General features: G+C 36.7%; 1 protein-coding gene across 6 annotated transcripts in view; it reads right to left on the bottom strand.

Annotated features, from left to right (window-relative positions):
* The window catches only part of MMS22L (MMS22-like, DNA repair protein), a 110,278-nt gene that overhangs the window by 73,471 nt on the left and 11,293 nt on the right, over nt 1–25,514 (bottom strand). For 3 of the 6 annotated variants that reach the window (XM_005871468.2, XM_014543927.1, XM_014543929.1), the window contains exons 7-13: nt 24,351–24,441; nt 22,664–22,794; nt 20,091–20,204; nt 13,007–13,180; nt 7,743–7,805; nt 5,097–5,216; nt 1,567–1,793 (exon numbers count right to left, since the gene is read on the bottom strand). In XM_005871468.2, the coding sequence (XP_005871530.1) occupies nt 1,567–1,793; nt 5,097–5,216; nt 7,743–7,805; nt 13,007–13,180; nt 20,091–20,204; nt 22,664–22,794; nt 24,351–24,441 (920 nt within the window). Of the gene's footprint in view, nt 1–1,566; nt 1,794–5,096; nt 5,217–7,742; nt 7,806–13,006; nt 13,181–20,090; nt 20,205–22,663; nt 22,795–23,213; nt 23,275–24,350; nt 24,442–25,008; nt 25,040–25,514 lie in introns of those variants that run through there. The other 3 variants (XM_014543928.1, XM_014543931.1, XM_014543926.1) reach the window with 3 other exon arrangements.

Genomic DNA, 25,514 nt, shown 5'->3' with positions numbered 1-25,514 from the left:
CTGTTCAGTCGTTTGGTCGTCCCTCACTAACCCCCCCTGCAGGCCTGGTTGCCCTATGAAACCTGTTCAGTCGTTTGGTCGTCCCTCACTAACCACCCCTGTTGGCCTGGTCATAGGCAGCCATCTTGTGAGGGCATGAGGCTTGTCCCTCTCCTGGGCCACAGCCTGGCTGGTCCCCATTCCTCTCTCGTGAGTTCATTTGTGCCTGGCTGGTCCCCATTCCTCTCTCACGAGCTCATTTGTGCCTGGCTGGTACCCATTCCTCTCTCGCAGGCTCATTTGTGCCTGGCTGGTCTCCATTCCTCTCTCCCGTGTTGAGTGTCTGAGCCATTATGGCGTGATGACCATTTGCATATTAGCTCTTTATTATATAGGATACCTTAAGATAATTCAAAGTGCTGGAACAATTATTTTTACCTACTGACAAAGAGAAACTGTTCCTGTTAAAATGTCTAAGACTAGCCATTTAAAAATCTCTTGTCAATACTACTTAATATAATTTTAACAGCTGCTAGGCTTTTCTTTCAACTATTAAGGGATTAGAAATGAAAATCATTCATGTTGAATCTTACTTACAAACTGTTAAGTTTTATAGCTCCTATAATTAGTAAAGATAGAAATGATTATGTTCAAGAGTAGTTAAATGTTTATCTTATATAATAAAAGTGTAGCATGCAAATTATCCCCTCGACTGGGAGTTGTCCGAGAGTTTGACCAGGAGGCAGGGCCAGCCAGGGGAAGGGAGGGATTACCCAGCTGCAGCCAGCAGCCGCTAGGGACCCTACTAGTGCACGAATTTCATGCACTGGGCTTCTAGTTTGTAAATAATAGAACTAATAAAATTCCTGAAAGTAAAGATCTGTTTAATTAACTTTAAAACTTCCATCATACCAACTATAGTGCTTGGTATACAATATCCTATTCCTATATAATAAAATGGTAATATGCAAATTGACCAAACAGCAGAATGACCGGAATGCCCACGGCTCCTCACCCTGGCTGGCCCTCTCACCCCAACCGAGGGCAGGGCCGGTCAGCAAACCACCCGTGGCCCCTCGCCCCAGCCTGCCTGCCCCCGATGGACCCCCTTCAGGTGGGACGGCTGGACCCTACCAGTGCACGAGGCCTCTAGTTTCATAAAAAAGAAACTTGTTATTGAATGGATTCCAATGTTTCCTTTTAGCAATAACGTTCTGAGAATTATCTATCTATATGAAACCCTAGTATGCAAATCGACTGAACAGTGGAATGACCGGTTGTTATGATGTGCACTGACCACCTGGGGGTAGATGCTCAACGCATTTAGTATATGAAATTTCAATTTTTAGGACTGATGAGATAAATAAGAAAGTAAAATCCTCCACGAGTTATAGATATTATCTTGTTCCTTACTATAAAACATTGGCAGGTTCAAAGAGCTCCGTATTTTGCTGTGCTACATTAAGAAATACATTTTAAGTGTATGAACCATAAAGACCTCTAAGCAAAAGTTAACTTAAAAAATACAAACAGTAACACTTCTCCAAAGATAGAAGTGAACATGATAAAGAAAAATATGGTACACACCTTCCTTTGACTTGTTTCCAAGGATGAGGACTATTGTTCTTCATGGCTTTCTTAACGACTTTTGCCAAAATGCAAAGGAAGATGGTGTAACTACTTCTGGATTTACAAAGGTCGTAATCTTGTTTATCACAACAGCAGGTTTTCACCATTTCTAGCATAGACAAGGGTGACTTAATAATATTTGTAAGGCCTTTCAAAGGAAGCCAAGAAATACTGAAAGAACTACTCTAAAAGCCAAAAAAGAAAACAAATATTAATTCTGAGTAAATCAAAATGGAAAGCTGCAAATCCCAATTAGCTCAGTAAACGTCTGACTCATGTTAATTACAAAAAATTACACAGCCATTACCACATATTCCCCAAAAATAAAAATTCCATGAAAGCACAGAATATGAAGGGATATTCAAATTCCTGGATTATCCCCCCAAATGTCTTTAACAGTTGGTTTGTCCAAGTGAGGATTCAAACAGGATCCACACATTGCATTTGGTTGATGTAAAGCTCTTTTATTCTGTAAGTTTCCCAATCTTTGGTCAATTTATTTTTATATCCGATCATTTACTGTGTAGAATTTCCTATATTCTAAGTTTAGCCACTTGTATCTCCCTAGTGTCATTTAATGTATTTTTTTATCCCCTATCTTTTCCGTGAATCAGTGGCTGTTTCTAGAAGACTGATAAGATCACGTAGAAATTTTTAAGAATCTTTCACTGGTAATAGTGGGTACTTCCTATTGCAGTTAGTAAAAAGGCACATAAGTTCTGACTATTCTTGTTGATGCTAAGACTGAGCATACTGTCAGCCTGATCTGTCCACTTTAGTGATCCCCACCAGCCCTTTAATTAACAGTTTCAGCAGTCATTGATGACCAATGCCCAGATGCTCTATTTCATCAGATGAAAAAAATAGTGATTTATTAATTCTATCACTCTTTCTGAATTAGCTCATCAGGAATTTGGTTACTTTAAAATATAGTTTAGCTCTGGCTGGTTTGGCTCAGTGGATACAGTGTCGGCCTGCAGAATGAAGGGTCCTGGGGTTCGATTCCAGTCAAGGGCATGGTTCAATCCCCAGTGGGGGGTGTGCAGGAGGCAGCCAATCAATGATTCTCTCTCATTATTGATGTTTCTATCTCTCTATCCTTCTCCCTTCCTCTATGAAATCAATAAAAATATATTTAAAAATATGTGTGTGTGTGTGTGTATACACACACTACTAGCCCGGCACACGAAATGCGTGCACGGGGGTGAGGGGGTAAGGGGTGGGGCCAGACCCCTCAGCCCGACCTGCACCCTCTGTCATGTTCAGGGACCCCAGCTGCTCCGGGCCTAGGCACAGGCCTACCGGCTTGGGGTGGCCTGGCTCCCGAGGCCCCATTTTATCAAGAGAACAAAGTCGGCATTAGTTACAGCCCTCACCAAACCCAGCACAGTGCATCTGTGCATACAACTGCCTCGTTCGTGTGCCTGCTTCGCCCTACTGAATTACTAACATCTTGAGGACATAGCTGGGTCTTATCCTGCTTCACCTTCAGTGCCTGGCCTGGTGCCAGGGACCTGAGAGGGTTTGCTGAGTGAATAATGAGTAAGTGTGAATGAGTGAATGAATGAGCGAGTAAGTGAATGAGCAAGCAGCTACGGGGCAGGAACTTCTGCCACAGAAGTTCCCGGCCCGCTCCCAGCTGCCTGACGCCCACCCCGGGAAGTTCCCGCCCTGCACCCAGCGGCCCGGCGCCCCTCTTCCGGCTGCTTAGTTCCTGCTCCCAGTGGCCTGGCACCCCTCTCCTGTCTGCTTAGTTCCTGCTCCCAGGGGCCCGGCGCCCCACTTGCGGCTGCTTAGTTCCCGCCCTGCTCCCAGCGACCCAGGCCCCCAGCCACTTCTTCAGCAGAGGCCAGGGAAGGCGGGAAGCTTGGCTTCCTCCATCACAGGGGCAACCAAGCCTCCTGCTTGCTCCAGCTCTGTGACTGCCGGCCGCCATCTTGGTTGGGTTAATTTGCATATAGTCGCCGATTGGCTGGTGGGGCGTGGCTTGGGGTGTAGTGAAGGTATGGTCAATTTGCATGTTTGTCTTTTATTAGATAGGATATATATATGTATTGGACTTTCCTTTATTTACAGTATTCAGAATGAGGGTTTTTTTTCTTCTTCTCCAGAATGTTTTAAAGCATCATAAACTCAAGGGTTTAAACATATTTGATGTTTTAATCCATAGCAGTTATATTTCTTTCTTACGCCCAAATTTACCCAGCGTTGGGCAATGAGAGCACCTTCAAGCTGGCTCCTGTGTACTTTTGACATGACTCCAGTTTACTTTGATACCTTTCCCTTTCAGTTATGACAAAATACTAACCTAGACTCACCTTTTACACATTCTGCCTCAGAACTAGATTCATTCATTCATCATGCTTCAGAGAAAGGTTTGTTTTTTTCTCATTTTTAATTAAGCTCCATTATGCACAACCCAAAGTTGTAATTTACTTGTAAATATTCCATTTCCATTTTCTGTCTTGAGTGAGGGGTTCACTATTTATTTACACAGAAAACCAAACATTCCAAACCTTCTCTCCACACATTACAGGTAACTAAATCTTCTAAGTCTATCTTTCAAATTTTTTATCTTCAAAATTTATCATCTCCTTTCTAAATCAATTATCTGCATTTTAGGTCTCTTACTGCATTATTTGTGTACACTACTACACTGGACTACTAACTTATCTGCACCCAATTCATTCACACCATTTTTCAGAAAAACTCTCAAACACATACTTAGTATGCCACATTCTTGCTCTCTATCTCCCAAAAAAAATCACAATTCAACTGGATGTTATCTTCATACTCTAGCCCCTGACTACCTTCTCTCTAATGTCCTTATTTCCTGTCTCTCTCCACAGTCATCTCAGACCCAGCATTCAGAACTCTTAAACCTGGTATAAACAGGTATTTTTTTTCATGTCTCTATACATTTGTTCGTATTTTCTTTTTGCCTGGATGCACTTTTACTTCCATATTTGGAAAATGCCCCTCATTCCCTAGGCCAAGTTTAAAATTATGACTTCATAAAGTCTTCCAAAGGTCCATACACTGGATCAGATACTCCCTTTTCTGGAGTTCTATGGTATTATCAATTTTGTCCACAATATATCAGTACAAATAGCATATAGGTTACTCAAATGTCAAGACTGCATCTTAGTCAGGACAGCGTTAATTGTTCAATGTGTTGCAAGCAATCCAGTCATTAAAAAATACTTATAAATAAGGATTTAAAAAAAAACATCTTTCTGGTATAATTTCAGCTACTTTGCTTACTGTCACTCTTAAGAGAAGAGACACCAAATGCTCTGTTCCCTTAGGACAATGCTCTAGATAATGTTTGTGAAAGATAAAGTTATTCTTGAGCTATTCTAATCTACTTTGAAAAATTAACTTTTTAAGAAAAATCTATAACTATTCACAATTAAGCCATAAAAATATTCCTCAAATATCATGAACAAATTCTTCAAATTCCTGGTACAAATTCATAGTTTACTTACCAGGTTCTTACTATAATATTCCCATAGAATGGTGACAATTGTAATGTTTGGCTCCCAGAAATCACAAAGTGTCAAACAACAGTGAAGATACATTCGTAATTGCTCTTCTAGTATACCATCCTAAAAAATAAACTTAAATTGTGAAGAAGTAAATGGACTATAGCAACATATTATCATCACATGATATTGCATTAAGTAACCTGCTTCTAAAAAGAATATGAATACATATCACCAAATCATACCCACTTTTATCTTTAGACCAGAAAGTCTAAGTCAGCAAGGTATATGTCTAAAAATGCTTTAGAGACTATTAATATATTCAGTTTAATGAAAATTATATAACTCAATTTGACTTTTAACTCAATTACTTAAAAACTAGAGGTCCAATGCACGAAAATTCGTGTAAGAGTAGGCCTTCCTTCCCCTGGCTGCCGGCACCAGCTTTGCTCCGGCACCTGGGACCTGTGCTTCCCTCTGGCGGCCAGCAGGCACCTGGGACCTGGGCAGCTTCTCTCTGGCCCCAGCTTCATCCGGAAGGATGGCTAGAAGGACGTCTGGTCTAATTAGCATATTACCCTTTTATTATTATAGATTACAATAGCTGTTTCATGATTGAATGGTGTAGGAAACTCAGAGATTGGAAAAGAAACCCAAACCAGAAAGAGGTAACAAAAATGATTTAATAATTAAGATGTATACAAATCCTAAGATCATACTTAAGTACTAGGTCAAATTCTTTTTAAAAAATGTTTTTATTGATTTTTAGAGAGAGAGGAAGGGAGAAGAAGGGAAACATTGATGAGAGAGAAACATTGATCGACTGCCTCCTGCACGCCCCCTACTGGGGATCAAACCTGCAGCTTGGGCATGTGCCCTGACAGGGAATCAAATCCCTTACCACTTGGTTTATGGGTTGATGCTCAGCCACTGAGCCACATCAGCCAGGCTAGGTCAAATTCTTTATAAGAATATAAGAATTGCTCTTTAAAAAAAATTTTTTTTTAATTGATTTCACAGAGGAAGGGAGAGGGAGAGAGAAACATAAATGATGAGAGATAATCTTTGATCGGATGCCTCCTCCACAACCCTCTGGGGATTGAGCCTGCAACCCCAGCATGTGCCCTGATCTGGAATGGAACCGTGACCTGGTTCATAGGTCAATGCTCAATCACTGAGCCACCTCGGCCAGGCTAAGAATTGCTCGTTTAAAAACCAGAGGATTGGCAGAGTACATATATTTTAACTTTTAGGAAGTGCAGCAGGAGAAAGAACTTTTCTATGGAAAAGAAATGATGATAAATTCTCCTGCTGTCCCTGACCAGTACAGGTATATGGATCTTTATCCATATGAACCTATACAGCCTTTTAAGGAATGCTGTTAGAGCTGAAAGTAAGCTTATGAGGTTCCTAAGCTATGCTAAGGCATTAAGATTGGATTAACAGCTTTTGTAAATAACAATGACCATTTTCAGTGATTCCCTGTATTCTTGAAGTAAAAAATACACGCAAAAAACTTTGAGTTACTAAGTCAGTATATTCTTAAAAACAACGAATAAAGCCAATTAAAATGACATAGAAAAAATAAATATAAACAAAAACTTTTACAATAATTGGGATAATAGCTCTTTTGTTTCTGATATAACTGCAGTATGTAAAGGTCTCTGGATTTCTAAACTAGAAATCTTAGCTCATACTTAGAAAATTTATAACTAAATGCACTTAACATGTTTCACCTAAAAATATTAAGACTTAAGAGATAACAGGGAAAAGAAAATGTCAAGCTATTAAAATGATTCTCAAAGATATGGCTATAAAATAAATGTGTGTGCATATGTCTGTGTGTTGTGTGAGTGCTATGTATATAGCAATCTTTTACTACCACATTTCCTTTTTATTCTTCAAGTTTTAACAATCTTTATTTTTAACAGAAAAGTATTTCCCAAATTTAAAAAATTATTTACTAAAAATTTTCCTTAAACTCTTACATAAATTATGTGACAAAACTGTATAGAACTACAATACAATATGTTTAAAGATGTGATGAACAGCACATTTAAAACTATTTTAAAAGGAGGTCAAATCTAACCTGTGGGCCATGAAGCACTACATTAACAGCTCTGCAGAAAGAAAAATGATAAGGTATGAAATGAAGGCTCAAAAACTAGGACCTTATCAGCTAGAGTATGATTCAGGCCTGTAAGACAAATTGCTCAGCAAGGCAAGTCCCCTTCCTGCTGTGATGAGAACAGAGCTGAATTTCCAATGTCACTGACTATCTCCCTCATCATGTCTCCTAGACTTGGTATTATACAGTCGAGGAACGGCTTCGAGTTCTGAAGCATCTACTACTTTTTTTTCAATACATTTTCTCAAAGTCACCAACTAGGATAATTATCTTTGTCCTTTAACTGGCAACTCAGTGTTAAAACTAAAAAACCTTCAAAGGATAGTCACTAATAGGAACTATTATCTGTTGATACTTCATTGATAAAGATTTATGATTTCTATCACAGGTTATTAGTAAATAAACTAAGTATGTTATTTAAATCATAAATAAGTTAAGTTTGCTTGGTTCTTACAAATAAATTCTGTAACAAAAAAATTTGGCAAAGCCCACAAATTGTCTCACTTTAAGTGAGTGCATACCTGAACATTGATGGACCTTTTCAGCAGTTCTTCTACAAAATTCCAATTTGATTCCATTTGTCTCTAGGAAGGAAGAAAATATTATTGTATCAAAATTACTGCTCATAATTATAAATTAAAATTATGATATAGCAAGTTAAGCGTGAAGTACAAACATTCTATCCAACATAAGACCTCACTACAACTTCCTGAATGTCTAAAATTACTTGGGCACAGTTGGTTGAGACTCAGTAGAAAAATTTACAACTATCCCAATCCAATATAGTCCTTGTAAGTTGTTTCATTTATAAAATTATAAATGTTTTAACAAATACTTAATTTTTGCTGTCAGATGTAATCTAACAGAAAAAAAAAAAAAAGCTTTTATTTATTTAATTTTTTTTTGGAGTTTTTATTCCCTGAGTGTTGTTCCTTCCTTCTGGTACTTTACTCACCAGAGACTTTTTCCTTCATTTTATGCATAACAACCTGAAGACAGTCTACTCCAGTAAACAAGTAACTAAAAAATTTACACAGAAAATAAAGAAAAAATTTACATAGTACTATCTCTTATTTAGGTAATGGTCATTTACTAGAAACATCAACTATCTAAAAGATTCCCCAAAGTAAGGAAGAAAGCCAAAAAGAACTTTCTCAGAGTCAAAATATTTCACAATGGCTAGAAACTGAAAGTGACTAAATGTTTCCAAAAGAAAAGCCTGCAGACCTCTCACAGGATACTAAGTCCATTGACACTCAGTCAGTGTGTACACTGCAACACTGATGCCAGGAGACTAACATGTCTTGATTCCAGGGGGAGAGGAAAACAGAAACTCCACATTTCGTACTTCCTTGATCTCTGCATTATGTACCCTTGGCTAATTTTAATTTAAATCCTTTCTCTGTAACAAACTATAGCTGTGAGTATAATAGCATTCAGTAAGTTATGTAAGTCCAAGTAAATGATGTAGTTTTGGGAATTCCTGAGCTTGCAGTTGGTGTCAGGAACGAGATCAGCCTTAAGGACTGTCCCCTAAAGCTTAGTAGTTGACCCTAAAACTTTCTCAAAAAGGAGACCCTTTTGTTCTTTCAATACTACACATATATGGTGTTAGGGTCTTTACATTATTACTTCCTCAGAAAAATCTTACCCATTTCAAAGATAACACAAGTCTCAGAAAGATCATATATGTACGAGTCAAATCCAAGTTGGTCTGGCCCCACAGCCAGTGTTCCTTCCATTATACCAAATTATCAGCAACTGATTTTCTTTTTTTAACAAGCCTTCCCTCAGCTCTGAGCAATTTACTTTTCTATCATTCTGTACTAAGAAAACAGTACCACTAGTCCCAAATAGGCAGGAACATGATAGGGTTGATGTTTTTGCTTTGTAATTTGAGTGTGAATGAGTATATTTCAATTATTCTGTTCTATCAAGGCATTTGAATCACATGAATTATAAAGGAGTGTAATTGTTGTCCAAAGAATTTCAACTCTATGGATCAATATTGTGGTTACATTCTGAAAAAATAAGCCATAACTCAGAGGAAAGAATGGTGACTGTATCATGCCAAAATCAAATCTGAGTAAGAGAATGTCTCAAAATACTGGTATTTCTTTCAACAGCGACGGCATTTTTTTTTTCTTTCTGTATACTAACTCCACTGAGGAAAAAACAAAAGTAGGGAGTCATGGATTTGGGATTGTGTTTTACATTTCTTAGCCCACTATCAAAACTAAACACCAGGAGAAACCAAGATGGCGGCATAGGTAAACACATGAAATTGCTGCCTCGCACAACCACTTCAAAAATACAACTAAAAGACAAAATGGACATCATCCAGAAACACAGGAAGGCTGGCTGAGTGGAAATTCTACAACTAGAAGGAAAGAGAAAAGCACACTGAGACTCAGAGGAGGTGCGGAAGTAAAGTGCAGAGGTACGGATGTGCGCGAGGAAAGGGCTGGAAACTGAGGACGCAGTTGTCTTTTTCAATCGGGAGGGAGACACAAGCTCCTGACAGCCCTGACTCCAGTTCCGGAGAGTCTCTGAGGACCCAGACTCACATGAGGAGAAACTGGACTGTCTGGCATTGGGTGGAACTCGAGGGCAACTTTCTCTCAGAGGTGCTTGCAGCGATTACCGCGGGACACTGAGACCCGGGACCTCTTAGGGGAGGACTGAGGATCAGCCATAGCTGTTTGCTCCGCCCTGTTGATTACCTGAGACCCCGCCCCACCCAAGCTGTGGGCAGAGGCTTTTGCATATGAATGGCCTGGCCCTTTGCAATCTGAAAATTACCTAACAAACTGCAGCTGGGTCAGAGAGACCCAGAACATCCAAAAGAAGGCCCAAGGCCCCACAGCAGCTTGCATTGCTTCACAGCTGGGCCTCATCTGGGCACCTCCAAACCCCAAACAAAGAAGAGGAATCTGCAGATCTCTCCATAGCTCCTGCTGGGTAGCCTCAGGCAGAGGCTAAATTAGCACCTCCTTAGAGATCCAAGAGCCAGTGTACCCAGTGGTCAGAGTGGGACCATCCAGATTACAACTCCTCAGATCCATAAAGGACACTTCTAACTCTCTATCCCTCTCCCTTCCTCTCTGTTAAATATCAATAAAATATATTTTAAAAAAAGAAAAGAAGAGAAAAGTTATTTGAAGAAATAATGACAGAAAACTTCCCCTACCTGGTGAAAGAAATAGACTTCCAAGTCCAGGAAGTGCAGAGAACCCCAAACAAAAGGAATCCAAAGAGGACCACACCAAGACACATCATAATTAAAATGCCAAGAGCAAAAGACAAAGAGAGAATCTTAAAAGCAGCAAGAGAAAAAAAGTCAGTTACCTATAAGGGAGTACCCATACGACTGTCAGCTGATTTCTCAACAGAAACTTTGCAGGCCAGAAGGGAGTGGCAAGAAATATTCAAAGTGATGAATAGCAAGAACCTACAACCAAGATTACTTTATCCAGCAAAGCTATCATTCAGAATTGAAGGTCAGATAAAGAGCTTCACAGATAAGGAAAAGCTAAAGGAGTTCATCACCACCAAACCAGTATTATATGAAATGCTGAAAGGTATCCTTTAAGAAGAGGAAGAAGAAGAAAAAGGTAAAGATACAAATTATGAACAACAAATACATATCTATCAACAAGTGAATCTAAAAATCAAGTGAATAAAAAATCTGATGAACAGAATAAACTGGTGAATATAATAGAATCAGGGGCATAGAAAGGGAGTGGACTGACAATTCTCAGGGGGAAAGGGGTGTGGGGGTGCGGGAAGAGACTAGACAAAAATCGTACACCTAAGAATGAGGACAGTGGGGGTGGGGGGATAAGGGCAGAGGGTGGGGTAGGAACCGGGTGGAGAGGAGCTATGGGGGGAAAAAAGAGGAACAACTGTAATAATCTGAATAAAGATTTAAAAAACAACAACAACAAAACAAAAACAAACAAACAAAAAACCTAAACACCAACCTGAGCTTCGGCAGAGATGGTATGTCCATGAACCAGAAATGTAAAAGAGCCCCCACCCTCCACTTCCAGTGAACTAGGTAACCTGGTATAACTCATTTTAAAGTTACATTTCACACCTTTTATCTGCTCATCATTTAAGATGTTTCAGAGACAAGCATCAGCTGGACTGACCGACTATACTATGTTATGGGCAAGAGATAGCTCTGTCAAACTGAAGCTTACAATGCTCAAAGGTAATTTTTCTCTGTAAATTCTTTTTCCTTTTAAAACAGATGATAGGATTGTAAGAGGATAGCATACTCTCATCTAGGTTGAAAGAAAAGCATGAAACAGAAATACAAGAAAACTGAAAGCCTCTAGTATGAGAAGTGAGATACCAAATTTCCTTATAGGCCTATATTAAGCACTTGGCAAGTTTTGTGATTTAATCCACATATAGCGGAAGTCCATTTACAGTAACTTTAAAAAAAAATTAACTGTATTGAAACCTATTTAAAATGTAAAGGATTTCACATTGATCTTCAGGGCACCGCAGTCCACATTTAAAAATGAAAGCAACTCTATGTTTAACACAAAACCAGAGGTATTTCTTTGCTGCAGAACATATGACTAACCATTATTACTTCATATCATCCTCTCACACTAGATAACTCTTTAGTGCAGGGATGGGGAACCACTTTTCTGCCAAGAGTCATTTGGATATTTATAACATCATTCTCGGAACATACAAAATTATCAACTTAAAAATTAGCCTGCTATATTTGGTCAAACATTTAATTAACTTACCCCTAATGCCTTGGCAGGGCCACACCAAATGATTTCACAGTCCATATTGAAATGAAAAAGCTAAGTAAAGACCTTAGAATTATAGGTAAATCTTTGAGTTCTTTAATGTTGTTCTAATATTCTAATAATTAAAAGATGTGAAACATTATTACTCCACAAAAATATAAAAGTGATACTATAGTAATGGTAATTGTTAACATATATTGAGTATTTACTGTGTATCAGCATGGTAAAGACTCAGGTATAGAAACAAAGGACATACAATCCTTCTCTGAGAAGTTCATTCTATTGACCTTGTTCAATGTATGGTAGAATTCTTAAATGCACTGATACCAAGCTGTGTTGAACTTCCCAGAGCACTTTCTGACTCTACTTTATCTTGAGATCGCCTTAACAAGCTGTTTACTAGGGGGATCATCTAGAGAACTTCTTGAGGCCCTTTCCATTTCTCTTACACAATGTCAACACTAATTGCTCCTCAGATTCCATGAAGATTTCTCAGCTGACTCTGTTCGATATTCCAAAAAGAAGAAAATCTGTCAAGTCCAACAAGAAACATGTCAGGACCACCAGATTTGAGGTCCAGAAATCTGAATTTAAAAAAATCTCACAGGTAGGTCTGGAGAAATATGCTTTCCTTCTGGTAATCTTAAAGATTTTAGAAATAGAGGGGATCTTTCAAAAATCCATTCCCATGATCTCTGGATGAGGAAACAAAGGCCCAGGAAGTTTTAAATAATTCACTGAAGGTCACATAACCACTTGGTAGCAGAACCAGAACTAGATCCCAACTCTTCTACAAATTGCTTTCTTAAACAATAAAAATATAAAGATGATGCTTTTTCAAGATGTTTACAGAAAGGTCTACAGCTTCTAGATTCAGAAACTGAATTTATCACTACAGGCTAATGACCTGGTTTTGCTGTTGTTTCTGTTCACCTACTTTCTAATTTGTCTACCAAAAATATGTATTAAGTGATCATACAAGAAAATTAAAAAAAAAATAAAAATCTTACCATTTCATCTGGTGCTCCGTGGCGATCAAATTGGTAAAGTGATGCTACATGAGTAATAATCCACCAACTAAAACCCAGTGGATCCCTGGACTGGATAGCAGGCACAGGTCTTCTTTGCTCACTTGACGTTTCAAAAAGTGTTTTAAGTAGTTTATTCAACCAGTTCCAAAACGGCTATAGAAACAGAGGTAATATGACTCAATTAAAATAAATATTGATCCAATAACCTTTGACTTGGGTGTGTCCCTCCATTTTTATAATGAACTATACATGCAAAAGAGAATATAAAATATATAAAACTCAAAGAATAAAAAAAATACCCATGTTAAGAATTAGAACATAAATAGTATTTTTCTTTTCCCAACCTGGGTAACCATTATCCTGACTTTTATAATAAATCATTTCCGTTTTTGTAAGTTTTGCCACATCTACACTAATAAAAGAGGAAGATGCTAATTGACCGTACCTTCACTGCGCCCAAGCCACGCCCACCAGCCAATCAGAGCGACTATATGCAAATTAACCCAACCAAGATGGCGGCCGGCAGCCATGGAGCTGGAGCAAGCAGGAGGCTTGGTTGCCCCGGCGATGGGGGAAGCCAAGCTTCCCACCTGCTGTGGCATCCACAAAAGGCAACAAAATTTCAATTACAGAAGCTAAATAAATCCCAGATACCTGCTTCCAGCCAGCCTCCACTGGGAGCTTGGGTGGCTGGGGGGAAGGAAGGCCTACTCTTGCATGAATTTTCATGCATTGGGCCTCTAGTAGGTATACAAGCCCAAATCACGTTATTTTTGGTTTCCCCTGTTGTTTTGTGTTTTTAATGCATGCTTTTATTATTTTTAAATGGAATTCATTGGAGTGACATTGGTTAATAAAGTTATCTAGATTTCAGGTGTGCAATTCTATAATACATCATCTGTATATTATATTGTGTGTTTACCACCCCAAGTCAAGTCTCCTTCCATCATTTATCCCCCCTTTACTCTCTTCTCCCTCTGGTAATCACCATTCTGTTGTCTGTGTGTTGAGTTTGTTGTTTTTTTTGCTTAATCCCCTCACCTTTGTTTCCTTCCAACAGCTGTCAATCTATTCTCTGTACCTGAGTCTGTTTCTATTTTGTTAGTTTATTTTGTTCATTAGATTCTACATGTAGGTCAAATGTATTTGTCATTCTCTGACTGGCTTATTTCATTTGGCATAATACTCTCCAGGTCCATCATGCTGTATCAAAGGGTAAGACTTCCTTCTTTTTAATAGTTGAATAGTATTCCATTGTATAAATATACCACAGCTTTTTTATCCACTCATCTACTCATGGGCACTTGGGCTGTTTCCAAATCTTGGCTATTGTAAATAACGCTGCAATAAACACAGGAGTGCATATATTCTTTCAAATTAGTGTTTCAGGTTTCTTTGGATATATTTCCTGAAGTGGAATAGCTGGGTCTAAAGGCAGTTCCATTTTTAATTTTCTGAGGTAACTCCACACTGCTTCCCACCAATCTGCATTACCACCAACAGTGCACAAGGGTTCCCTTTTCTCCACATTCTCACCAACACTTGTTGTTTGTTGATTTATTGATTATAGCCATTATGATAGGTGTAAGGTGATATATCATGTGGTTTTATTTTGCATTTCTCTGATGATTAGTGATATTGAACATCTTTTCATATGTCTATTGGCCATCTGTTATGTCCTCTTTGGAGAAGTGTCTATTAAGTGGTCTGTTTCTATTCTTTGGTAACTTGCTTCTTTTCCTCAACATTATGTTTCTGAGCTACAGCCAAGTTAATGGGGGCAACCAGAGTTCAAGAGAATTTTCCAATATATGACTATATGATAAAACAATGTGCCTAATTTACCACTGAACATTTGATGCATTTTAGTAAGATTTTTTTCTAGGTATTTGTCCACTTCAAATATTCACATTATTAGGCATAAGGTTGTTGACCATATCTCAACTTTTTTGAGCCTTTTTTTTTTGCATTTGTTTTAATTTTACAGAAAATTTTTGCAGCATTCTGTATGTGATGCTTAAAGGTGGCAACATATATACATATACACATATTCATGGCAGCTAAAATATAATGTGTACAGGCCCAAAACTCTATCATATTACACAGGTGTCCCCTACCTACTCATGGCACTTTTGGGAATATGAGTGCACATACCAGTAAAATATATGTAGGTCTGTTTCCCTAAAAGAAGAGTAAATTATTTCAGTTATTCCTTCATTTTCTTTTTCTAACTTTTTAAACACACACTTCCTTACATAATCATGTGGCAGAAAAAAAACATGGGCTGTGGCATCAAATAAATATACATTTGAAACCCACCTTTATATATTCTGACTGTTATTTGAACAGTTTACTTAACCTCACACCCATTCTGCTTTCTGGCACATAAGCAATATCACTCAAGGAATAATTAGCTTTCCTTCTTTTCTGGGAAATTGAATTGAAGTCTAATTGAAATCTACTGGATAATGAGGGTTGGGTTTTTAGGAAAACACTCAATACAGATACATCCAGTATTAGCTACCTGTTTAGAATATTTTCTGGGACACAGTATGTCCCTGACTAAATTAATTCATTTTCATTGTTAGAGTTCCCACATAATTTGGGGTATGTGTGAATTTCCCAAAATTCCTAAGCCTCTCCCAGGCTTCTCCAATTGCTTCTTATCCTGAGTCCCTGAAAAGCAACATCCTATTGCCTTCACAAAGCAGCAACCCAGACATTTGAAATAACTTAATAACCCTGAACTGCCTCACCCCTTTGGATAATTTGCTTAGAACATTAATCCATTAAACACTGGTCTGGTTGCAGAAAATGTCCCTTTATTAGTGAGAAAACTTCAAATCCCATTCAGTATTTCCCTGCCCTCATTCCAGGGATAGGGTAGGGACAGGAGGTAGGGAGAATTAAATAGTTCTGCAAGAATGTTAGTGTACACACAAATATACAAACATGATTTTTTTAAAAATAAACTGATATACTGTATAAATTAGTATTGTCACACTGTGAATGTCTTAAATCCTTGTATAAGATAGAAAAAAGGGAGTATCTGTTTTCAGCAGTCTGGAGCCCTCCTAAGAATGGGCCTATATGAGCCTTAGCTTACTGTTAGCATTCTGTGATACCTTGAATTCCCAGGCAGGCAAAACATAGACACTTTCCTGTTCCTTCTGAAGCTTTCAAATGATTTTTCTGTTTTTCTTTCTTGGCTAATCCACATCCATATTGGTCCCTAAAGCCACTGCATGTCAGATAGTCAGTGCAAAGAGTAATTTTTAACTTGCTCCTTTGTTGGTTTAGGACATTTTTGTTTCCTTTTGGTTTGGTCACTTTTTCTTAGTCCTGAGCTTTTTATTAAGAAAGTATCTCATCGTTGTCCGTATGATTTCCAGAGTAAAAGGTAGGACCTATGTTGCTTCTAAGATGAGGCTTGTTCTGTTGTCATATTAATTCATTCAGTTCTAGAGAATAAAAGTCTGGGGTCAGGGTGTCAGCTTGGTCAGATGAAGGGTCTTTTCTGGATCACAGACTCTGGCTCTGTCCTCCTAAGGAGGAAGGTTTTCTGAGTTTTTTTTACATGTCCCACAGTTGTCATGTTTTTAAATGTCATTTCTGTGAAGTCTAGTGCAGGTCAAATTATTTTGCAATTTTAAGTTATTGTGTCTTTTTTGCCTGGAAGTTTTGCAGATTTCCTAGAGGACTTGAAGACATTTTCTTTATCTCTGAAGTCAGAGTTTTAGCAGGCTATATGTCTTAGCATGGATTATTTGGAGTTAATCTTTCCAGTTATATAGTAGGTTTTCTCAATATGTGGATTTAGTTCTTTATTTCTGAAATGTTTTCTTAGATTCACCCATTGTTTTGAATGTCAGTTATGTCCCATTGCTTTTTCTTCTTCAGGGACTCCATTTAAACAGATGGTTATTCTTTGCCTATCTTCCGCTTCAAATATTTTCTCTCTAACCCTTTATATTCCTTTATCTCGTTTTTATTCCTCTGGTTGCCTTTCTTACATGCCCCTTATTAAATTTTCAGTTGAGTCTATTCTCCTTGGGGACCTTATAATTTAGTCAATTCTAAATGATTTTTATTTCCATTTCTCTCCTGCATTTAATTTACTCCATTCATTCCTGGGTTTTGGTCTATTTATTTCAACAATGGAATATATCATTCAAGGTGTTTTTTTGTTTGTTTGTTTTTTACAGACCCAAATGCTTGTCTATTTAATTCAGTATGAAGTGTTCTCTTACAATTTTCTTCTGCTTTATAGTTATTTCTGGGAGAAAGGGTATCATGGGCTAAAGTATGTCAATTCTATTTTCTTGTAGTAACTTTAGAAAGACGTGTTTCGTTTCCTTCCGTTCGTTTTGTAGATTTAGACTATTTTAAGATTCCTAGTTCAGTGGAGCACTCTTTTGTCAATGTACCAAAATTACATTCTTTATTGGGTTTCCGGTTATTTTTTTTTTTTTAGTTTTGGGTTTTTGTGTGTTTTTGTTTCTCTTTCGTTTTACAAGACCCTACATTTTCTGCTTTACTTCCTGTCACTGTCACCACTCAATCAGCAAGGGGGAGCCATATCCTTTTTTCACTTGTATTCTCCAGAAGCTCTAACTTCAAAGACTGCCTCCTCATGTAATGCTCACACTCTTATGTTTCTATCCTATAACCAGTTCTCTGATATATAAGGAAACTTTTTCAGTATTTTCACATTCTGACAATGGTTTTAGACCAACTTTTATGACTACTGTTAGCTCCCTTCTTCTCTCCTCTGAGCAAATTTTCTGACTACCGATGCTTGCTAGAAAGTTTTGTGGTAGAGCTTTGGTGGCTTTTACTTGTAATTGACAGCTTTGAATATCCCTATCTTGTAGTTATGCTATCAATATTTTTTTTGGTGTAGTTTTATTTGTTCTTGCTGTTCTATGTTTTGGAGGAGGTTAGGTTAGAAGCTTCGAGTTTAAGCATCCACCCCTTCTCCATGGCTATTAGACATTATCACTGGTTTAGAAGTCACTGGCTTGAAATTTTTAGTACCAATTAGGCATCATGAACTCACTGGCTTGCAATAATAAATACATAACTTTAAACTGCAATACACCACAGCTAAAGACAGACAATTTTCCTTACAAATTTAGTTGAGTTTTTAGTTCATTCTTTTGGGAACCCAGAATTAAGAATAGTGGTATATTAGTAGGGTACTGATTTGGGTAAACTCTGATATTTATTGTCTTGTACCTTATAATGTATGAAAGCTAATGTTCAAGTTTATACAATTCAGCAACTGCCTCTAAATTGATAAGGCAGCTTCAGTGTTCAAATGACCTGAGTTCCCGACTATATTTAGTATTTGGCCTCAGCACTTCTTACTTTCTACAAGCTCACTGACACACTAAAATGCTTCATATAGGATACCCAGCATATGGTGGATTATACGTATTTTTTTAACAGGAAGATAAAACTGTCTTACTATCAAGAATATAAAGTTCTACTTTGACTTTCAAGTTAAATGGACTTGAAATCTGAGAATAATATAACTTAATTTTAGTACTATTTTAAAAAGAAAATAGCTTCAGACATTATTTTAATACAAACAAATATGGTTACTACATAAAATGAAGAGCATACAAATCATTTAGGTTATATATGTTACTATGCAAACTTCTACAATTAAGATTTTAAATTATGTCTACTTTTCTGTTTAAAATCTAGAAAATTTCTAATAACAAGTATAAACATGCTTACACTATGTGTGGTTCACACTTTCAAGTATGAAATTTATAAAATAAGAACAATTCTAAAAAATTCTTAAATAATAAAGATAAGCTTTGCAGAAAATTAGAAAATTGATTTTTACCATGTCATTGAAATAAAACACCCTGGCAAATAATGAAAGGGGAAAAATGTTGCTGAGACTTTCTAATATTTAAGTCTTGTAGAAAGCTGAACTGTACCGACAATTCAAAATACCATGAAAAAAATGTTCTTACACAATAGTAAGTAAAAATACAAATTTATACTTAGTAAACTTATTTATTTTACTTAAATTCAATAAATTTACTGCTAAAATAACTCAGAATACAGTACATGGACCCTGGCTGGTGTGGCTCAGTGGCTGGTGTGGCTCAGTTGGTTGGAGCGTAATCCCATACACCAAAAGACTGCGGGTTTGATTCCCAGTCAGGGCACATATACACAGGTTGCGGGTTCGATCCTCAGTTTGGGCACGTACAGAAGGCAACCAAATGACATTATCTCTCACATCAATGTTTCTCTCTTTTCTTTCTCCCCCTTCCCTTCTCTCCAAAATCAATAAGCATAACCATAGGTGAGGATTAAAAAAGCAATAAATAAATAAATAAATAAATAAATAAAGTACTTGTAAATCTGCAAAAATAGTCATTATTAAAATTAGATAGCAGTAACCAAACCCCAAATTGTGAAAAGTTGGGAAAATTAAAAGACCCATAAAATATTAAAAGTATTCATATAACATAAACCATTTTAAGTATCGTTTCACAATGAATTGTTTATACTTACTTCTGCCTATGGATATTTCTCTTTTTCTCCTAATCGATAATACTTGAAATTAAATAAAGCCCCATTATGAAGACTTTGCTCAAAATGAGGTGAAAGAAAATGTCCTATCTTCCTCTTTGTGCTTTTCTTCATCCCTCCATGAAATAATACTGAAAAATTGATTAACAGAAACCTGTTTTATTTCTTCCCAAATCTAAATCTGCCACATTTCCTAACTGAAATGTTTCCTGAGTTACTGAAGACAATTACTAAGTATTTTAGCCTAACAGATTCTTGATAAAACAACAACCCCCAAAACCCCCTTAAGAAAATAAGACAGCCATATTTTACACTTCTCTTAGATGTTTCATATTACCAATTTAGGGTTAAAAATGTAGTAGGTATTTAGTACTCAGTTAATGCTCTGTTTGGTGGTGGTGGTTGTCTTATAAAGAAGGAATGTTGTAAGATATTTTGGCCAAAACCACTGCATAAATTTAACATAATTAGTAACAATAACTAATACATCAATTTTACAACTTACTTCTGAGAGAGACCATTTACTTCTTTGGTCTAGAAGATGAATGAGTAGAACCCATAGTTCTTTAATGCATGGGCACGGGCAATGGTCACTCGTTAATGCTTCAAAAGCCCTAACCTGTAGAAAATAACCAAAATGAGTTAGAACAGAATTTTACATGCCACACATTTTTCTAAATATTTTAAAAGAATGATTTAGATGTCTTAAAATTTATGCTTAACTACAAAAAATTCTTTATAAAAAATGTGCCATTTCATTAACTTTTATAAATTCCCCATTGTAAAACCAAAAGTACAGAATTTTATTTTCAACTTAAAAAACCCTCTGCTTTAATTATCTAGTCTAATGTTCAGCAAACATTCTGTATATAAGAAGCTAGGTAACAAATATTTGAGGTTTTATTCATGATATAGTCTTTGCATATTTACTCAATTCTGCCATTGTTGTGCATCAGCCACTGACAATTCATAAAAAAAGGATGAGGCTGTGTTCCAGGAAAATTTTGTTTACAAAAACAGGGGGTATGTTAGATTTGACCCCAGCTTCATGGTTTCCTAACTTTGATCTAATCCATCAGGCACAATAAAAAGAAATGTAGTAAAAACATTAGAAAATAACTTTTGATTCACTGTTGAGACTAAAAATAGTGACAAGTCAGAATAAATACAATTATTAGGGCTATATAAAAGTTAAGCAATTTTACCATTTTCTTTTTAAAGCTGTTGCTATTTTTTTAAATTGATTTTTAGAGAGAGGAATGGAGAGGGAAAGAGATAGGAACATCAATGACACAGAAACATTGATCAGCTGTGTTTTGCATGGCCTCCACGGGGATCAAGACTGCACCCCTGGAATGTGCCCTAACAGGGAATTGAACCAGCGACCTCTTGGTGCATGGGTCAATGCTCAACCCTGAGCCACATTAGCCGGACTTTACCATTTTTATAACAAATATATCCTCAATGACCCTATAAAATGCAGAGAATATTGTCTATACTTCTAAGTATAGCTAAACTTCTGAAACTCATAATATATATCTTATTTCACATACATTACATATACACTGAGTGGCCAGATTATTATGACCACCTGACGTTTGTAGGCAAATTAGCTATAATTTCACGCTGAAGTTGCTAGAGGGCCAGACCATTATAAATAGGGATGCAGGTTGTTTATCACGACAGAAGTGATTTTTTTCTGAAGATATGGGTAAACAACGCAATTTAACAGCCTTTGAACGTGGGATATACAGTACATTTCTAACATAATACATTAAGATATTACTATATCATATCTGATTAACATATTCCTGTTAATTATAAACATATAGATTAAATTTAAGAGATATTGATAATACATAAAACAATCTACACTTTAAAAAATTATAAATCCTGATTTTCTATTAGGAAGGTTTATGCTTGTAATTGGAAATAAGTGATGATAATCTATAAATTTCCATTACTTGAAAATGAGTGTGTACTGTAACACCTTTAAATCTGTCTGTATTAAACACTATATATAAATACAATTTAGTAAAAACAAGTGATTTCCACCATGATGCCAGAACTTTCATGAAAACGACCCTTAAAATTTGTCAACTAAAACCACCTTTTTTTTCTTTATTTTTTTATTGATTTCAGAGAAGGGGAAAGGAGATAGAAACACCAATGATGAGAGAGAATCATTGATTGGCTGCCTCCTGCATGCCCCTTACTGGGGATTGAGCCTGCAACCCAGGCATGTGCCCTTGACTGGAATCGAACCAGGGACCCTTCAGTCCACAGGCTGATGCTTTATCCACTGAGCCAAATCGGCTAGGGCAGTGGTCGGCAAACTCATTAGTCAACAAAGCCAAATATCAACAGTACAATGATTGAAATTTCTTTTGAGAGCCAAATTTTTTAAACTTAAACTATATAGGTAGGTACATTGTTAACTTAATTAGGGTACTCCTAAGGCTTAGGAAGAGCCACGCTCAAGGGGCCAAAGAGCCGCATGTGGCTCGAGAGCCGGTTTGCCAACCATGGGGCTAGGGCTAAAACCACCTTTTAAGCTTGTCAACTAACTTTAATTACTCATCTCTTTCATTATGTAACTAGAGGCCCAGCGTGCAAAATCGCACAAGACCCAGACCCCCCCGGGCTGCGGGACTCTGGACTCCCTCTCGCCGCCTCTGCAGGACACCGGAGTCCCGCCCACCACAGTCGCTGCAGGACCCATTAATGCACCTCCTGGTGAGGCAGTCATGGTTCGTTATGGCATTATGGCCACAGGTCTTTTATTTTATAGATAGCAATATACTAGATCATTAAAGGACTGGCCTCTGCTATGTAAACAGAAGTTAAATTCCAGTCATTATCATAAACATCCTGTTTTCATTTATTTATTTTTGACAAGATGAAAAGGCTTAACTAATTCCAGCCTCTTTTAAAAAAGATGTTTAAAACCTATTCTTTCCCATTCAACTCCCAGATAATTTTTTAATTTAGATTAAATTCTTATATCTTAAATCACACAGATTAAGGACTGACTTGCCATTAAGTATCAAAAATACAAATGAACTCTTAAAGCATTACCTTGTCATACCTGTTGAGTGACAAACTTATTAAATCACAAAGGAGATTTTCACAGTGCTCTTCAAATAGACTGACATTGGTTAAATTGTCACCTGCCAGATTCATAAACTGATGACCATATACAACATGTTCTAAAAATGTAATAAAATAAATTTTATTTAAAACTACAGGAGAAAAGTTACTGTACCCCTTTAAATTGTAACAAGACTGTAACATGTAGTTAAAAGCAAATTTTTGCAAGCAGAAGTTAAATATTACAATTCCTTTCTTATATGAACACTGATGAAACATCATGTAAAAAAGTTTCAATCCTTCCAGTTACCATTCAATAGGCTTCTCTATTGTTAATGTGGCCATCTTTGTAAAGCAACCATGCAAAATTACTTAAGAGAAAAAAATAAAAATAAATTAAAAAGAGGATAAACACTAGAAATTCTTCATCCTCATTTCTAACCAATAGAGCCTGTACAACATTATTCTTTTAACAATGATAAAGTAGCCATATGCAATTGCATGAAGTAAAGCTAACAAAAGATACCAAAATTTGTACCTATAGCAGAGTAAGTCCACCAGAGTTTGCTCTAAGAAAATATTTAAAATACAGTGTTCACCTGACAGAAAAAATTATTTGTGTACATCGTTGCATATTTTTGTGTGTATATATGTAAGTATACATAGACACACATATATGTATTTTTGTATTTATTAATTAAAAAGCAGAAATTGAGGTAATGGATGTCTTTATAACCTAAATAATTAATTTACTTTACAACTAAATATTTCCAGAATATTGCTAAACTTAAAAATAGAACCTAAACATGCCAAAGAGCAAGACGAAGACATAAACAGGCAACATATGAAATAAAAGATTACTATCTATTATAAACTACTAATTTTAAAAAAAGGAAAAATTTTCAAAAGATTATGAGTATTAAATAATAAAGAAAATATAGAGACAATAAAATTATGTGAAGATGTTCAACTTCAATGGTAATCAAGAAATTGCAACAACAGAGATTCAGTATCATTTTTCACATATTCATTTACAAAAAAGAAAAGTAATTGATAATATCCATTACTGGAAATAGTACGAGGCAAGGAATGCTCACAGTGTATACAAATTGGGGAAATTTACAGCAACATAGAGCACATACAATATTAAAACTGCAATATGCCACCCCAATTCTAAGAATCTATTCCAAAGCATAACTTGTATACATATTGAACAATGTATATATACACAAGGATAGTTAGTGTAATATTTATAATATCAAAAAAGGGAAATAATTGAAATACTTAAAAAATAAACTTGGCTAAATAAATTATGATAGACCCTTTACATACAGCCCTTAAATGAATAAAGTAAAACCACATGCATGAACATGAACAAATCTCTAAAAAAAAAAAAACTACACAGAACAATGACAGCAGCATTTGTGGTTAGAAAGCAAAACAAAAATCCTACCGATGAGTTTCCATATATGTATGCTAATAGAAAGTATGGAAAGATAAACAGACCAAGTTGTATCCAGTAGTTATCTCTGGAAAAAAGGATGCGATTTTCACTTTTTACTTATGTTACTATTTGATTTTTAAAAATCAGAAAACACTTATTACTTGTGTAATTAAAAAAAAAATTAAAATTTAGATTAGAAAAAGGACATAAATCAAATATCTATCAACTTACTCAATTTTACACCAAGCATCTGAAGAATTTCTAGCACCAGCCAATGGATATCCAAGTGGAGATGTAATAAATGCCAGGATGGTGGGAAAAGCTGTGAATGACATTATCAACTGTGACTGAGAATTCATAATACATTACAAGGTGCTTGATAGCATATGACAACAACCCTCTATCAGCACCATGACAAAGAATCAATTAATCTACCACTAAGCTTAAGGAAAACCTTTATCTCGTTCATCAGAAGATTCTTTCATTAGAGATTTTGAAAGTAGGATAGGATATATTTTCATCTAATTTAAGACAGACCCACCTTGGGACTGCTGAATAGATTTGTAAAGGACCCTTCCAACCAACTTCTGATTCTACTACAGCTGCAAGGCAGTAAAATAATTTTAAAAATTATTTACATGAATTTGTTTTAGACTTTAGTTAGCAAGTATGTTTTTAGCCCGGCTGGTGTTGCCCAGTGGTTGAGCGTAGACCTATGAACCAGGAGGTCATGGTTGGATTCCCGGTCAGGGTACATGCCCAGGTTGTGGGCTCGATCCCCAGTAGGAGGCATGCAGGAGGCAGCTGATCAATGATTCTCTCTTATCGCTGATGTTTCTATTTCTCTCACCTTCTCCCTTCCTCTCTAAAATCAATAAAAATATATTACCTTAAAAAATGTAATACATACCCAGGAACTCCTATCCTATCTAATAAAAGAGAAACATGGTAATTAGCGTATGACCGCTAACCCTTCCCATTGGCTAATCAGGGCGATATGCAAATTAACTGCCAGCCAAGATGGCATCCGGCAGCCAGGCAGCTGGAAGCGAACATGAGGCTTGCTTGCTTCAGTGAAGGAGGACTCCAACATTCCCCGCCTGCCTTGCCGGCCTCTCAGCTGGCAGTTTGAAACATTGTAACAAATATAGAAGCTAAACAAAACCCCAGAAACCAGCTTTCAGCGGCCGGGATCTCAGAGCTGGGGGATCTCAGAGCTGGAGATGATACAGTGTTTCGATTATAGAACCGAAACAAACCAGATACCTGCTTTCAGCAGCAGAGGCGTTGGCCCAGAATTAAAAAAAAAAAAGAAAAAAAGGAGAGGTTGGGAGCTTCAGTCACCCACCAGCCTGAAAACAGCCCTCAGCCCCTCACCCAGACTGGCCAGGCACC

This window comes from Myotis brandtii, unplaced genomic scaffold (assembly GCF_000412655.1).
Source record: "Myotis brandtii unplaced genomic scaffold, ASM41265v1 scaffold343, whole genome shotgun sequence".
In the NCBI taxonomy this organism is placed as follows: Eukaryota; Metazoa; Chordata; class Mammalia; order Chiroptera; family Vespertilionidae; genus Myotis; species Myotis brandtii.
The sequence above is the reverse complement of the archived record's forward strand: the minus strand, read 5'-3'. Positions and strand labels throughout refer to the sequence as shown.